This window comes from Periophthalmus magnuspinnatus, chromosome 1 (assembly GCF_009829125.3).
Source record: "Periophthalmus magnuspinnatus isolate fPerMag1 chromosome 1, fPerMag1.2.pri, whole genome shotgun sequence".
NCBI lineage: Eukaryota > Metazoa > Chordata > Actinopteri > Gobiiformes > Gobiidae > Periophthalmus > Periophthalmus magnuspinnatus.
In genome coordinates this window covers 14,076,548-14,094,167 of record NC_047126.1, presented here as the reverse complement: position 1 = coordinate 14,094,167, position 17,620 = coordinate 14,076,548, and the positions used below count along the sequence as shown (strand labels likewise).

The window sequence follows — 17,620 nt, the reverse complement described above, 5'->3', positions numbered from 1 at the left end:
TGTGTGTGTGGGTGCGTGGTCTATCGATGTAAACGCTTTGAGTGTTTAGAAGGTGGCAAAGCACTAAATAAAAATGTGACTGTTTACCGTTCACTGTGTCATAATTATTGGTAGTCGTAAAGTTAGATGTTTTTGGTTGATAATTTTACATAACAAAGTAAAATAATATTCACATTCGTTTTTCATTAGTCAAAATATTTGACCAATGCTAAAACACTTATTTTCTCAGAAGAGAACGATGGAATGTGACAAATTTGTGAATTAAAAATCTTTCTTTCACACATTTTTGAAGGACTTTCACAACTTTTAGCCACTTCAGCGAGGCAGCTTTAAAGCTGGTCAAACTGGCAAAAAAAAAACAGAAAACTAGTGAAAGTTAACACCAAACTTGATGAGATTAGCTTAGGCTCTCTGCACCAGGCACCTGCTACCCGGAATGAATATTTCAACTGATTTATTGGCATCAAAAGCAGCACGTTTGTTCAGCTCCTCTGGTTATGTAGCGTGCCTAAATCTATTAAGCCTCCATCTGCTTTTTACTTAGATTATGCCCCTTTCTATACATTAATTGTTTTATTCGGTTCACTGTTTAAGACCTGCCCCCACCAAATCTGTCATTCTCCTGCTCCCTTCTTCCATAAACTCTGGGGCAGACTTTGTTCTCCAAATGTGATTAGCTTCCCTGGGACGCTGGGAGTAAATTGCATTACTGCATTGTGAGCATTTGAGCTATGGAAATGCTTCGGCGCCCGTATCAAACCTGTTTAAATACCAACATGTGCAAAATGGGAGTGAATGCAAACATTTTGTTGACATGAATGGTGGAGCGGGAAAGGTTTTCAGGCTGATTTAAAATGGCGGGTTCAAAAGGATAGCTTCTGGTCTGTGTCCTTGCACGTTTTAGAATATGTAATAAGTTATTGTTTTGTGTTGAAGGCGACTGAATGAGCATCAAGCGGATAGCATGTCTTGCACTGGTGTCTGTATTGCATTTCACACATAGACACTGGGAAGCAGCTGGTAGTAAATAATTCATTTGTTTTTGCATATCTTCAATCCATTTATTCCTTATATTTATAAATATGGCCATGCTATGAGATTCTGAAAAAGGACCATGTTAGTACTTGAGACAAATGGAGTAAGACATTAGTTTTTGTCAAGATCCCCTCAAAAATATTTTTGTTTGTCCGAAAACATTTGGTCATGATGGATTGCATGACAAATTATACTTAGTTTTCAGGTTTTTATTCAAAACAAATAATCTAGAGCAATTTGCACTGTGGTGCCCACTGCTCCTGACAGGTTGCCCAATGTGAAGGATGGGTCAAATGCAGAGGACAGATTTCCCTTCCGTCTATGGTTTGTAACCTTAGGCAGATGAGTAGCAGTTCAGTTTTCCATTTCTTCACTACAAACCATTTTCTGAGTTTCACAGGGTTGTGCTCGGTTGGAGGGGAGTGCAGTACTTTAGGCTTAATCGTTCAGTCCCAGTGCCAAATACATGTGGCCAGATGGTACTCCAGAATGCAGCGCTCCCAGCTGTGCACATTTGTCAAAGTTTACATCTCTGTCTTCTCTCTCTTATGTCAAAGTACAGCTTTAAAATCTCATTTGTGACTTTTGATTGTGAATGTAAATTCAATAACCACAACTCATCAAAAAAGTTTTACAAAAGTTGCATATATACACACTGAAATCTCAATGGACTTTTCCCTGTAAATATTATAACCTGAAATCAAAGACTATTTGCTGAGTTACATACATGCAAATTAAAAGAGGCATTAAAAAAATAACCTACAAGAGAGTGCACCCCCCAGAGTATGCATAATAAGTATATGCTGGTGGCTGTTGTCAAAATCCCCTCATTCAGCTGCAGTGAGTCTGAAGTGATGTTAAACAGATTTATTCACGGGACAGAGCTGTTCCTCGGCGTGACCGTCTCTTTAAAGGCATTCATTAGAGTCCAGCGTTCTTTCTGCCTGATTCGCTACAGAGCTTACTGCGCTTACTCTCACCGACAGACAGCCACAGATGAAGCGTATGAGAAATATGCACTGTGTACCGCGTCTACAAAGTAGAAGAGGCGGAGGGTCAGCTGCCACTTGAAAGCTCACATAGAATATAAGCATGTTGTGAGCGTAGTGCCCAGGCATCCAGGAGTGATGACAGCTGCCTCTGACTGACTGCGCTGCATTTCAGAAGTGTACCTTGTGCGCTTTAACGCACGGTGTAGCTTCAGCTGACCGTATTTTCTGACTTGTCTAATGACTATGTGGACTTCAGTGCGCCTCCGTGCTGTCAGGGAACAGACTTTAAGCGAGAAACTTAAACCTTCCTGCGGTTTTATTGCAATGAAAAACGACTTTAGGAATGGACGTTTTCTAGTACACTTTATTTCCCTCACTGTTCATTGTGCTGAATTAGAAAGTGAGGAAAGTGAGTCCCCCCCGATAGGGCGGGGTTTCTGCCCCCTCCGTGTCTCCTCCTCCCGTGGACTACGGAGTGGCCACCAGCCAGGGTTTGATTTAAGAAGCGTTTGTCTTTCCCGGCATGAAAAGGAAGGAAGAAAGAGAGGGGGGCTGTCGGTGATGTACAGCGAGTTTGGTCTGAGGCGGGTTATTTTTGGGAGAGAGCGCGCACAGGAGCCTCAAACGCAGAGAGGGAGCGAGACAGAGCGCACAGCTCACAGCAGACGCGCAGAGGAACGACTGCGAGACAGACGCACGGATTCCACTGTCATTCAACGGCATCTCTGCACACTGGACCCGTGCAACAGATTGGTAACAAGGACGAAATGAGTTCTATACCTTTTTAGTGGAAACCTGTGCATTTTAAATCTTTTTAACGAGTGCGTTTTTTCTTCGTCTCATTCTTGGAAAATCAACGCAAATGACTGAGAAAGAAGTGCGTTTTATTTGTTAAACTGGGACTGACTCCTGCTACTTTTTGTAGTATTGGAATTTATCAAAAATGTATCCAGTGAAAGAGAAGAGACTCTTTTTGGCGAAAATGTGGAAACTTGTGGCTCTGTTATTTTTAGCAAACCATGTCTCCGGGAAGACGTTAAAATACCAGATTTACGAGGAACAGAAAGTAGGCACCGTCATTGCTAGACTCAGAGACGATGTGGCGGATATTTTGGCCAAACTTCCCAGCTCGGTGTCTCTGCGCTTCCGAGCCATGCAGAGGGGCACATCTTCCCTGCTGACAGTGCGTGAGCAGGACGGAGAGATCAGCGTCAGGACCAAGATCGACCGCGAGAAACTCTGTGAAAAGAACCTAAACTGCTCCATCCAGTTCGACGTGTTAACGCTGCCAACGGAGCACTTGCAGCTTTTCCATGTTGAGGTGGAAGTACTGGACATAAACGACAACGCGCCCCAGTTCGCTCGCCCTGTCATTCCCATTGAAATCTCTGAGAGCGCGGCGGTGGGAGCGCGCATTCCATTGGACAGCGCCACAGACCCAGACGTAGGGGAGAACTCGCTTTACACGTACGCGTTAGAGCCAAACAATTTCTTCAAGATTGACATTCAGTCCAGGAGCGACGGGGTTAAGTACGCGGAGCTTGTGGTGCTTAGGGAGCTTGACCGAGAGGTGCGCTCCGGTTATGAACTTCAGTACACGGCGTCTGACAGGGGCGTACCCCAGAGGACCGGCTCCACTCTCCTCAAAATCAGCGTCACCGACTCAAACGACAACAGCCCAGTGTTTGAAAAGTCCTCTTATGTCATCAACCTGCCTGAAAACTCCCCGGTTGGCACTTTGCTCATTGACCTGAACGCCACAGACGCAGACGAGGGCACCAACGCTAAGATAGTGTACTCTTTTAGCAGTCATGTGGCCCCCAAAATCATGGAGACGTTCAAAATCAACCCCGACACTGGCCACCTGACCCTGCTTCGGCGCGTGGACTATGAAGCTGTTAACTCCTATGACATAGACGTCCAAGCTCAGGACATGGGACCTAACTCCATGCCCGCTCACTGCAAAATCCTGGTCAAAGTTGTAGACGTGAACGACAATAAGCCAGACATAAGCATTAACCTCATGTCCTCCCAGGGAAATGGAGATGCAGCTTACATCTCCGAGGCTTCCCCTTTGGACACTTTTGTGGCTTTGGTGCGAGTGGAGGACTTGGACTCTGGCTTGAACGGCGAAGTGGAGTGCAAATTACACGGCCAGGGTTATTTTAAGCTGCAGAAGACGTATGAGAATAATTACATGATATTAACCAACGTTTCGCTAGACAGAGAGAAGAGATCAGAGTTCAGCCTCACTGTGGTGGCTGAAGACAAAGGCACTCCAAGTCTCTCCACGATCAAGCACTTCACTGTTCACGTGACTGATGAGAATGACAACCCCCCACGTTTTGAGAAAGGTAGATATGAGATCTTTAAGTCAGAAAACAACGCACCAGGGGCATATCTTACCTCTATTATGGCTACTGACCCTGATCTGGATACCAATGGACAAGTTAGTTATTCAATCCTCGAAAACTCAGTTCATGGGAGTTCTATTTCCACGTATGTCACCATTGACCCATCTAACGGTGCCATCTACGCCCTGCGCACGTTCGACCGAGAGGACGTTAGCCGTATCTCTTTTGTGGTTCAAGCCAAAGATTCAGGAAAGCCACCACTGTCAAGCAACGCTACAGTGATTTTGAACATCCTGGATGAGAACGACAATCCGCCAATCATTGTTGTCCCTCAGCTTTGGAACTTTAGCGCTGACATTCCCGCATCAAAGTTTACAGAGGCAGGGCAGTTAGTGACAGTAGTCAGAGCAACAGATAGGGACACAGGAGTCAACGCTGAGCTCATCTGCTCCATTGTGAGTGGGAATGACGAGGGGTTCTTTCTTATCGATCAAAGAACATGCGAGATACATGCCAATGCCAGCTTGGAGAACTTTCCTCATGAGCATGCCGAGCTGACAGTTGTGGTCCGAGATCAAGGGAGTGAGAGTCTAAGTGCCAAAGCAGCTTTAAAAATCACCCTTTATGAGAACATTGAGAACCACGTGCAGGTGATGGACCAGGGTGAATCCTCTCTGGATGTATCCCTCATCATCATCATTTCCCTCGGGGCCATCTGCGCCGTCCTCCTGGTCATCATGGTTGTCTTCGCCGCTCGCTGCAACCGGGAGAAGAAGGACACCAGAAACTCTTACAACTGCAGAGTGGCCGAATCAACTCATCAGCACCATCCAAAGAAGCCCTCTCGCCAAATCCACAAAAACGACATCACCTTGGTACCTACGGTGAACGGGACACTGCCGATCCGATCTCACCATCGCTCGCCCTCCACGACGCCCCCTATGGACCGCGCGCAGATGGGCAGCCGGCAGAACCACCACAGCCGTCAGTCCCTCAACAGCTTGGTGACCATCTCGTCCAATCACATTCCAGAGAGCTTCGCCTTGGAGCTCGCACACGCCACTCCACCGGTAGAGGTGAGCACACGGCAAATCAAATTAATCTGACATTTCAACTGTGGTCCCTTAGCCCCTTTCCAAATTTTCTCGCTACCTACTCTCTGTAGTTCACCCCTCCCTCACTCGTCCCCACCCATACACCCCCTCACCCACCTCCCACACTCTTCTTCTTCTTGTCCCTCCCTCCTCATCATCATCATCATCTTCACGCAGCTGTTTGAACAAATTAACTTGTCTCCGTGTGTGACAGTGACTTAATCAACACTGGCCTGTAGTTTGAACTGACTCTCATTAAGACTGTTGATGATTACACGTGTCTATGTCTTTACCTTGTTTACACCGTCACCTCTGTAACCCCTCCCTCCCTCCTTACTCACACCCAATCTCTCTGTACTTGTCTAGACACCCCCCCCCCCCCTTCACTCCGCTCCCTTTTTGTTTTCAAATGTCATCCATTTTGTCTCATGACTCTTTATCATCAACCATTTTGTGTTTACTCATCCATTGTTTTGTCTCTCTTTTTTGTCTTTCTTTTTTACCCTCATCTGTTATCCATCCCCCTTTTATTTTTTATTTTTGTTTTATTTTTTATTTTCTGTTATTTTTGGATGTAGCAAGTCTCACAGCTTCTGTCCATGCTCCATCAGGGCCAGTACCAGCCCAGACCCAGTTTCCGCGGCAACAAATACTCCCGCAGCTACAGGTAAATTACCCCACTCCTCCTGCCCCCTCCCCTAAAGAGATTATCTTTTATTTACTTTTCAATCCACTTGTTCTTCATTGTGTTACTACATGTTTCAACTACCTGTTGTGCAGTTGCCTGCTCAGTTCAATGTAGACCATAGTTTAAATGGCGTGTTATTGTACTTCCCACATCATGCCCGTGCCATCAGCTCAGAGATATGCAAGCCATCTGTCTATAGATGTCACAGCAGTGGTCTTCTCTCCAACATATTAAAGTATGAATCCATCACTTCTTCGTCATAACATTCCCTGTTGATTTGTAGATGACAGATTTATGAGAGCCCCCAGTGGCTGCAGTGAAAGATTTACAGATAGGATATACCTGCACTGAGGATTTATGGCCCGTGCCTCGTCTGGAGACTTGATAGATTCTACAAACAGCCTAAAGTTTCATTTGATGGATTCATACTTTTTTTTTAGTCCCCAGAAAGACAGATTCAGATCACAAATCAATGACACCTGCCTGCAAAACAAAATGCATCTATCTTCTTGTTAGTTCAGTGAGACTCTAACTTGTATCCTAATGCTGCTGTAGGTATGCGTTACAAGACATGGACAAGTTCAGCCTGAAGGACAGTGGCCGTGGGGACAGCGAGGCGGGGGACAGTGACTGTGAAATGGGCCGAGAATCCCCCGTGGACAGGCTGCTTCTGGGGGAGGGCTTTTCTGACCTCATCCATCTCGAGATGCACCATCGACTCCACCCAGGTGAGATACAGTGTGACGTAGCCCCGCCCACTCCTGTCAGATCCTCTCAAGTCATTGGCTGCTCCGGTAAACACAGCGCAGCAGCCTCTGTGTGTTTTTTATCTCCTGTGCGCCCTTTTACCGTGACTTCTCAAATTGGCTCCACTGCACCGAGCGATGCCTTTGTTAGCGGCATGTCACACTTAGTTTCGGCTCCACACCATTGTTACATCTAACTTAAAGCCGCACTAAGGAAGTTTTCAGGTGGAGGATCAGGACCAGTGCTTGTCTCATCAAAATGTTTACGGTTTGCCTGTCATGATTTGATTAAATTAGAGGCGCTTTTATAGACAAAAAATAATTGGTTTAGTGGTGTCATCTGCTTGTCTCCATGGAGATGTCAAGTTGTTGGCCATTTTGTGGAACATCAGAGGCAAAACAACATCTCCATGGAAAAAAAAAGGCTTTAGGCACACACAAAACTTACACAGGGCACCTTTAATTTTGCAAATCTGGAAGGTATGAATAAGAAATTGCCTCATGTTCCTATTTATGACTTACTTTGGGCTAGAGCAAAATACATTTACAATAGATTTGCCTGCACAGTCTTACATAAAGCTAGTGTTTTAAGCAACCTTACAGTGTTATACAGTTGTCAAAAATAACGAAATGCAAGTAGTATTAGTTAGGCTCTTGTTTACCAGCTTCATTTCATAGCCAAGCAACAGCAAACACTATTTTCACTCTTACTTTATCTTAGATGCTTTTTGTGAGCCTGTTAATCTTGCTACACATACAACCTTAGACCACACTGGTACATCCTCTCTACCTGCAGCCTAACTAATTTCAGCACCACGGACAGCACCGGCCCTTTTATAAGCCTGTTATTAGTCCACTGCTCTGTCCCTGTCTCTTACACAGGCTTCTCCATTCACCCTCTACACAGACACAATCCCCCATTGTACCGGGCCCCATTCTTCTCCGCAGCCCCTCATTTCCACGCTCGTTATCACATTCACGGAGGTTACGGTGTGTCTCACTGGCTTTTCGTGCTTCTATGTGTGTTTGCGTGCGTGCATTATCTGGCCTTAAGATAGTCGTGTCTGTAAAAATCCTCCCCAGAGCGGAGATGAGTCGCCTGTCACTCATCGGTATGCATCTTAGGGTGCTATTTTTTTTCCTTCTCTCTCTCTCTCTCTTTCCATCTCTCTTTCTCCTCGCAGTGAGTGACAGTACTGCACTTTCATGTCTGAACTGAGGAGAATTCATCATAATTGCTTTTAGAACGATGTTATTCTCCCTATATGCTGCTGCTGACTTTGTCCCTTCTCTGCGTCTCTGCCTGCCTCACTTCTGTACTTGTATTTTCTATCATTATTGAGATAAAGTGATGGCGAGGTGCGCTTGGCTTGGGCCGCTGTCTTTTGTGTGCTCTGTGAAAAACTCTGAGGTTTCGTTCGTTTCGTCTTTTCTCATTTAAAAAGAGGAAGGAAGCTAATGACCCATGAGCTAGGATTATGCTTATTTCTCCTCAATGGGTTTAATTTGCGTAGATTTTTCTAGATATGATAGAAACGCTCACTAAAAAACAGCGTATTTGGAGTTGCGGGCATGTATTGCACTGACAGTCGGCCTCTAATTTCATTTGGGACAGATTTAGCATATAGTCATATTTATTCTTCATTATGTGCTTTCCTTGTTACCTGCAGCTACCCACAGTGCATTGTCTGAAGATAGAAAAGACATCACAATAGACCCCTGAGACCAGTATAAAGGCGTCCTAAAACCGCAAACAAAACAATGAGCTATAAAATATTCAAAACTCCCTGCGTACAACTCCCCATGCTTAGTTTTCCCCAACATTTCTCTGTATTTTAAAATGCAAAAACCTCAGCTCACTGTACCTCTTGTATATTTTAAACATTGATCTGTCCCGTTGTTGTTTACATGTCAAAGGTTATTTCATCCATTAAAACTCGCTTTCCCTTATTTGCAGCTATGAGACTGTGCACAGATGAATGCCGCGTCCTGGGACATTCGGACCAGTGCTGGATGCCCCCTCTGTCTTTACCCCAATCCTCATCTGACTACCGCAACAACATGTACATACCCGGGGAGGAATCTACCCAGCAACCCCAGCAGCAGACGGATGACGACCAGTCCTCTGTCGATTCGGAGCGTCGTAAAAGTTTCTCTACTTTCGGGAAGGAGCCCGGCAGCGAGGAGGCAGTGGGCGGAGCTGTGGTGGGAGGAAATGATGTCGCAGGTGGCGGGGCTGGATCCCTTCTCAATGAGATGAACAGTGTTTTCCAAAGGCTCCTCCCCCCAAATGTAGATAGTTACGCAGAATGTAATGAAACTAGCCAGCCTGTGCCTCCTCCAGCTAGCGATAGGGCTGTGGGGCGAGCTAATGCTAATGCTAACAATGCTGTACCCCAGGACAGTAGAAGGGGGTTGTTACCGGGCGGGAAAGGTGCAGCTTATCCCCCTGGTGTGGCAGCGTGGGCGGCTAATACCCACTATTTAAATCCAGCGTCAAACAACCACATTTCAAACACTTCAACAGCCACATCCACGTCCACTTCGACCTCCACAAACGGGCAGCCCCCTCATCTCAAGTGGCTCCCGGCCATGGAGGAAATCCCTGAAAATTACGAAGAAGACGAGTTTGATGGAGTTTTTCATCAGGGCGGTAAGAGGAACGAGGGTCGCCATGACACCAACGTGGACGCTAGCGAGTTGGTGCATGAGATCAACAAACTGCTGCAGGACGTGCGGCAGAACTAGAGACTTGTGTGGGTTCACTGTGTCATAGGGGTCATTTCACTTCACTAAACTGCTTCTTTGTGCCAACAAATATAGACTTTACAAAGACTGTGGCCAGTTCATGTTACAGCTTGTCCTATTTGTTTTACCAAATATCTCCTTATGCTAAGTGCTTGCTGAGAGACTCTTAGATAAAACAAAGCACTGAAGTGTCTTGAAGGCATCAAAGAGCGCATTCAAAGAACAGATTGTTCTATTCCTATCGGCCGCTCTTGAACTTTATCTTGAATGAGGGATTTCAAGTAGAGATCCACCAAACTGTACCCTCTCTCCATTCATGTTTACAGCTGACTCCATGGGGAACAGTGGTCTAGTTTTTGCTTTTACAGTGTACAATATTGTACAGTGTTTGTGAAAACAGCAAAAATCACTTCAATATTGTGCTCTGTTTCTGTTTTTGTTATGATGGAATGTAACTGTACAATTTGAACTTTGTATTTTAAAAATACACTCTTTTTTACTTCTATATATTTATATGTGTCCATGTATGTTTGTACAGAAAGGAAGAAAACAAATGTCTATTTTTTATATTGTCACTGCATGTCTTAATCACTAAATGTGTCTGTCGTCCATTTTTCTGTTATTTTATAAAACTGTATTTAATTTTGTTCCTGAAAGTGTGCGTGTGTACCAAAATATCACATTCCAATGCGTGTCATGTTGGAATTTGACTTTTGTATGGTATTATTGTGACCAGTGGCTGAAAAATAAAGTGACGCGATTCATAAATGTGCCTGGACCATTTTTACCTTGTGTAGTGTATTGTCTCATTTAGAGCCTATTTTCCACAGCACTGCTTCCACTGCCCCCCTTTGTGTCTCAGCACCTCCTAATGGCCTTTTTAAGTACTGCAGCTGTTTCTGTATGCCCAGCCAGAACCTGCAGTGTGCTTTCAGCCTTTTTCACTATTCACATGCATTACTAATAACTATGCTATTAGCCATAAATGCATTCCCAAATGATGCACACAGATTAAAATTCATTTAGGCGTTAATTTACTTTCTGAGCAGAGCTTCTCTGGAGCCGCCTCTCTCATCCGTGAGCGCATCAGCTTATGGTAAATATGCATGTGCAAATGAAAAGCATCATTGATAATAGCTGCACATGATGAGAAATCAGGGGCATGATATTGTACAACAACGCCATATGGACTTGTAATACAATTAAACTGAACAAGGGAGATGAGTTGTGCTCCTTCCCATAGCTGTACATAAGATATTTTATAGTGATAGACAAACTAAGACAGCTCATGAACTGAAGGGGAGAAACTCAATAAGGGTGAATGAAGCAATTAACCTCGTGAGACAAGGCTTTTAAAAGGTAAAGGTCACAATTAGCATAGACGTATGAGGCACAAACATTGACAATAACAAAACAGTCTCAAGGGAGCATCAAGGAGCAGACACCATGGATGACTTTATTTTTAATTTACCATTAGATTTTGTTAATTATGTGTTAATTATGTTTGATTCGCAAATATTTTCATCACCTTTGACAACAAATGCATGTAATAATGATAATAATCTCAAACTAGTATCCCATCAAAATGGCTGAACACTTTAAAGGGCCTATGTTATAGAAAACAGACTCTTGTGAGCTTTAAGCCATGTTAGAATGTTGTTTCTTCATCAAAAAACATACCTGGAGTTGTGTTTTGTTTCATTCACACATGTTTGAGTTATTATTAGTCTGTCTACATCTCCAAAGGTCAAAATGCTCTGTTCCACCTTGTGATGTAATGGAGCTCCCTTTACCTTTATTTCAGTAGAGACGGGCAATTCCACAGTGGAAATTAATCAGATGATTCTAGTGAAGGTGTATGGAGTTTAAAAACACAGTGGAGCATGTCCTGTATTACCATGTGACATCACAAGTTGAAACGGAGTGTTTTTAGTTTTAAAGAACTAAATATGAGTGAATAAAACGAAATACAACTCCAGGTATGTTTTTCATGAGAAAACAACATTACAGCAGATTATGGGCCTTTTAATTGTGTGTTGTTTTTTTTTTTTTAAACCAACATTAAATTGGGGAATTATGGGTTTAAAATAGATGCATGTGTAGTTTAAGACTAAGATATGCATCCAAGTGTATAGTGTGATCAATAGTTGGCTGCCACAAGCTTATACCTACAAGCTTCCAAGACATTACATTGCCCTCACTTAAAGTATCAAAGACAAAGCAAGGCAAGTTTATTTGTACACAAAGTAAGTCAAAGTGATTTACAGAATAAGAATAAAATCACAATACAAACAAATGGAAACTGAACAAAAATTAACCGTCACAAAATTAACATTGCAGTGCAGAATAAAAACCTGTCAGTCATATGCACAGCTAAAAAGAACAGTTTTGAGCCTGGAAACAACATTTAAACACTGTCAAAGTAGAGGCCTGTCTCACATCTTCAGGAAGACCAGATTTTAGCTGCATAAAACAGAAACGCTGTTCCCCCATGTTTATTTCTGACTCTGGGCACCAGCAGGAGGCCGGTCCCTGAAGTCCTCAGAGTGTGAGATGGTTCATATGGCACTAACATGTCAGAGATGTACTTTGGTGCTAGTCCATGGAGAGACGTGTTCACAAGCAGAGCTGCTTTAAAGTCTATTCTCTGAGCCACAGGATCCAGTGCAGAGACCTGAGCACAGGACTTATATGTTCATACTTCCTGGTTCTAGTCAGGACCCGAGCGTTCTGAATGAACTGCAGTTGTCTTAAGGCTTGTTTGGAGAGGTCAGTGAGCAGGCCGTTATAATACACTAAAATGAATGAATAAGTATATAAAAAGTATGTATATAAAAATATGGCAAATTTTCTGGGTGGAAAGTTAGCCCTCTGCTTGTCTCCATGGTGATGATATCGTGTTGACTGAAATTTTCCACAGTATTCCACCAAACAAATCACCTTACATTCATTCAATTACAGGTGTTTTTATTACTACTTGAAAAACATGCATTTTTACTGTGAGAAGAAGGGTCACATCTCCACAGATCTGACCTGTAACTCTGGTGGCACGTCCGACTCGTCTCTATGGAGATAGATACATTTCATAGCGGACCCTTAATCAAGTACCCACACACATACGGCGGTGTATTGATACTTAAACATGCGTAACAAACATAACGCTCATTGTTTATGATCAGGGGCAAACGATAGTACAGGACTTGGGCGTAGTCGTGTGAACATAGCCACGTACTTACAGCCTCCAGAGCAGGAGTCTCACAAATGCAAACACTTAATAATAATGAGCTAATTTGTGTTCATAATTAAAAAAAGGCAGGCCTCAATAAACAACAAACACACAACCTCCACGTGCCTAATGCAGAAGGAATTTAGTCGTACACTGTTCTGTTCTTAAGGTCCAGGCTAATCTCTACCAATGTCGCTGGCATAATGAACTCAAAATACAGACTTTATATAGATCTGGCTTTATATAATAATATGCGTAAATGCTAACGGGAAATGAGTGATGGATGGCACTACTAAAATTGTCGTTGGCACAGTGTAATGGTGTGTGTAATGAAACTAATATTTATAAACTGTGAAATGTCTGCTCATGATAGTTTAGCACAACTCCATGGATTAGGGTAAAAGGTTATGAGAGGTCAGTCTTTATCATGACAAGTTTAAGAACTTAACTGAAAAAAAAAAAAAAAATGCTCAAAGTATATGGCTGAAGTAGTTACATGTGCTTCAAAAAAATATCCAACATTTGAGTTGTCCTGGTCAGTGAAAAAGTACTCAGTTTTGTTGTAAAAGTACAGATTTCAGACCAAAAATGACTCCAGTAAAAGTAAAAGTATCACATGAAAAAAGTAGTATTCAAGTACCTGTTTAAAAATGTGCTTAAAGAGTAAAAAGTAAAAGTATTTCATGCAGATTTTCAGATCTCATAAAGCTTCAAATAAACCGTTTTTGATACAGATTCGTGCTTCGATCAATAGAAACAATTGAATCGATTTGTTTATTCAAATTACGACTGTGTTAAAAATAAACCTTCAGACTTTTCAGCAGGTCTCAAACAATAAAAAAAACAATAAATTTACTTTTCAGTTCAGTTCAGTTCAGTTCAGAGTAGAAAGCGCAGATACCAGCTTTCAAATGTAGTGAAGTGAAAGTAAAAAGTATCATTTTAAAAGCACAGATGTCTAAAATGTATACAACACTTTACAACTTTTATTCTTTAACATTCCACTGTTGGTCCTTGTCTATTTCAAACTAAAGAACAGATCAGACAAGCAACTGAAATGCATGTTGTTCAATTTAATGTTAGTTTTGATAGAAAGTGACGGTGCATCACACACTGCTGCACACACGGCTGCTTCTGTAGGTATCTGGTCATGATGTTGTTATGGTACCACTTTAAAATAACTACACCTTATTAAACCTTAATAAAGCATAAACAAAGACTTCATTCATATAAACAAAGTGTTTATCATGGCCGATCCATTCAAACAAAGTCATTATAAAGTTTAACTATGACTTTCTTTCCTCTCAGAGTAATCATTACATTCAGAGTGGCTCTCTTTCAGACATGTCTTTAGCTCATTATTATTCTGAAACCTGTTCTTGTCTCCTCTTGCAGCACATACCTCCATATCTTCTTCTCATCTCAGTTATTTCAGTGTGTCCATCTGGAAGAAACGCACATGCCACACACCCGCTCACATAAATATTTTTGACTCACAGCCTTCTCAGTTCATATCACACCGTCGTGTTCCGGCACAAATTAAAAATGCTTCATGCTTATCCTCATCTTCATCGTCATATCACTTACTGCGTTCTTATTTTCCACTCGTATCTTAAATTATACCCCTGGTACTCTTGATTTGTGACTAGACTCTGGAATATATTTACACACTATATCATCAGGCTGGAGGCTCTCGCATGAGAGACGCAATCTAAAAATCTGTGCTGATAAGGGTACATTTTTATGTTTTTTTTTTCCTCTTATACAACTTATTTTTTATATGCAATCTAGCACAATTTGGGAAATTATGAATGAATTTCTAGCACATATTGTTTATGCTTCTCAAAATGTGGTCGTCCAGATTTGCATGACATGTTAAAGGATCTATGTTATGTTTTTTCCTGATCAAAAACATACCTGGATTTGTGTTTTGTTTAATTTATAAATGTTTAACACTGTTACGACCCAGCTCGTGTGGGGGAGGGAAGTAACAAAAAGAAAACCAAGATGGAGAAATGGTAAAATAAGAAATAATTTAATTAACAGGAGTGTAAGGGTGAACTAAACAAAAGGGAACTAAACATATATAAACAAAGGTTCCTTGCAAGGGATTAAACCAAAAAAACAAAGGTAAAGTAACTAAACACGAATTTTACAGTGACAAAATCTTACACTCAGACAAACACAGTCAGTACTGACAATCGAAGAGTCTCATAAAACAAAGCCACTACCCCTGTAGTGACTGAACTGACACACACAAAGTGTGATACACACACAAAGGCATACTGGCCACTCCAGGCCAGCAGCCACGAGCAGGTGTCCCCCATCTCCTTAAATGGGGAGGGAGGCGGCTGAAGGTGGGCGAGGCTGAGGACAGTCCTCCAATCACGGCCCAGGGAGCCATGTTTTAAAGGGAAAAAACAAGACGACTTGGGAACACACAGACAAATACAAACAACAAAAGAACTTAAGGCCCAGGGCCGTAACAAACACACAAGCCTATATTTAGACTGAGTTCTTCTCTCAAATGGAAAACACTCTGTTCTACTTTGTGATGTCATGTGGTAATACAGGAAGTGCTCCACTGTGTTTTTAAACTCTATACATTTTCACTATGGTGTTTTGGATGATTTCTGCCCTGGATTACCAATCTCTACTAAACTAAAGTTAAAATGTAGCTGTTAACTTCAAAACCACTACATGACATCACAAGGAGGAACAGAGCATTTAGAGCTTTGAAGATGTACAAACTAACAATAGGGATTACGAAACATGTGTGAATGAAACAAAACACAAGTCCAGGTATGGTTTTGACAAGATAACAACATTATAACATGCCTTAAAGCTCAAAAGACTAAATTTTGTGTACCTTTACATGTAGGTCAGTATGGGTGACTTTCAGTCATTCTGGATACACTGCATTAAAAAAGATTGCAGGGCAGATGGTATTATAATACCATATTGCCTGTGATTCTCTTCCCAGAATATCAAAGCATTATGGGTATGGAGTGGGCTCTCATTCTGCACTTCTATACATCAATATAACTTGACATTGCAAAATTTTACTATTCAAAAAGTCAGCAACTGCATGTCTTGCTTAATAAGACCTAAAGATAAGACAGAAGGCTTTAAGTTATTGCCAGAAAATCTTTTAACAATATATCCGTAAATGCTAAATATATATTAACACAGCGCCTACATTTAATTCCCCTTTCAGACTATGGTCAAACGCTCTGCAACTCTTCCAATAACTGCTTCAATGATATGGCCCAACTTCAGTTTACATGCCCACACACTGCGACCACTTTAAACCTTCTTTGTATAGTGGGTGGAAAATGTGAGCAGCGGCATGTTAGCCTTTCTCTAATGTGCCTGGCATTTTGTATTAGCACATCTGACTAAAAGGCATAATTTTTCTCGCTCCATCTCTCAAAAAAAAGTGTTATTCCGAAGCTATGCCGCAGGTGGAACCAATGGCATTAATAAAGATTTGGTTACAGCAATCACTATGCTGCAATTAACAAGGCCATCCGCTACACAGAACGCTGATTACGAATGCTAGCTCCGACTTCTAATAGGATCCGTCCATTGTGAATTTTCGCTATAGAAACACTTGACATACTGGTGCGTTAGTGTGTGTCTATATTGACAGTGCTTGGTAGCTTACAGAGAAATTGTGAAACAGGAGTAATTGGCCTGCCAGTTATTGGTAGAGAGCCATCCCATCTGTGGTGCTGTGTGCTTCTTTTAATGCAGCAATCTGGCATCATGGACAAAGAGCTAAGGGACCCTGGCACACTCTGGGCATGTTGTGTCTATACTGTCTGTAGTTACGCTGCATGCACTCAAGTATATGAAGTAATAGCGGCGCATGAGTCACGAGGTCAGGTGAAACTGCAATTTTGATCAGCCTACAGGTGTGTCATCTGTAATGTTACGTTATGTAGTCGTTCTAATGATCATGGGTGTGGTTTTCAGATCAGATGTCAGGCATGATTTGCAAAAGATTTTAGCTCAGTATTTATGTATGTGTTTTTCTAACCAAGAAAGTCTCATTGAAATGACTAATCTCTTTGTCAACTTATAATTTATTACTAAAATGCATGTATGTGTGTGTATATAGGTACTATGCTATAAGATTAGATTTTAGTGTCAGTGTACAAAAAAATATATTAAAAAAAAGCATCAGAGCAAAAACAGCAATGGTATCTAAATTTATAGGTTTTTAGTATATGTTTTTTACATTATTCTTTCTTTCTCTTTAACAATCAAGGTTGCAAAATATTATTATCATTATCATTATTATCATTATGATTGTTATCATCATTATTATTATTATTTATTTATTATTATTATTTTTGTGTTTTATTGTTTTTGCCTATGTATTGTATTATCTGTATGTTATTATTATTATTTTCTGTATTATTATTATTATTATTATTTCTGTATGTTTATTATTATTATTATTATTATTTATTAATTAATAATAATGAAGTTGGTTGAAGTCATATTTAAACATGCTATATAAGCCAAACTGCACTGAACTGAATTGAACAATACTCTAACCGTATCCCTCTATTTTAAGTATGAAATGGATTATGACTCCCATCATGCACTTTGGTCACCATTATTGATGTGGCATTGCTGTAACACTTCTCCACTGATCCAGGCTTTGAACTGGAAAAACTACAGTGGCTTATAACACCTTCAAGCCTACACTTCTGAATCCTGGGCACT

General features: G+C 41.6%; 1 protein-coding gene across 2 annotated transcripts; it reads left to right on the top strand.

Annotated features, from left to right (window-relative positions):
- Window positions 1-2,552: 2,552 nt before the first annotated feature.
- LOC117372756 (protocadherin-18-like) lies at window positions 2,553-10,422 on the top strand. Of its 2 annotated transcripts, none has more exons than XM_033968608.2 (4): window positions 2,553-5,457; window positions 6,087-6,142; window positions 6,719-6,891; window positions 8,867-10,422. In XM_033968608.2, exons 1-4 carry the CDS (start codon window positions 2,971-2,973, stop codon window positions 9,655-9,657), a joined length of 3,507 nt encoding a protein of 1,168 aa, XP_033824499.1. In that variant the 5' UTR covers window positions 2,553-2,970; the 3' UTR covers window positions 9,658-10,422. The 2 variants fall into 2 exon arrangements, with proteins under 2 accessions (XP_033824499.1, XP_033824492.1); XM_033968601.2 differs by having other exon boundaries at window positions 2,559-5,457; window positions 6,054-6,142.
- Window positions 10,423-17,620: the final 7,198 nt, after the last annotated feature.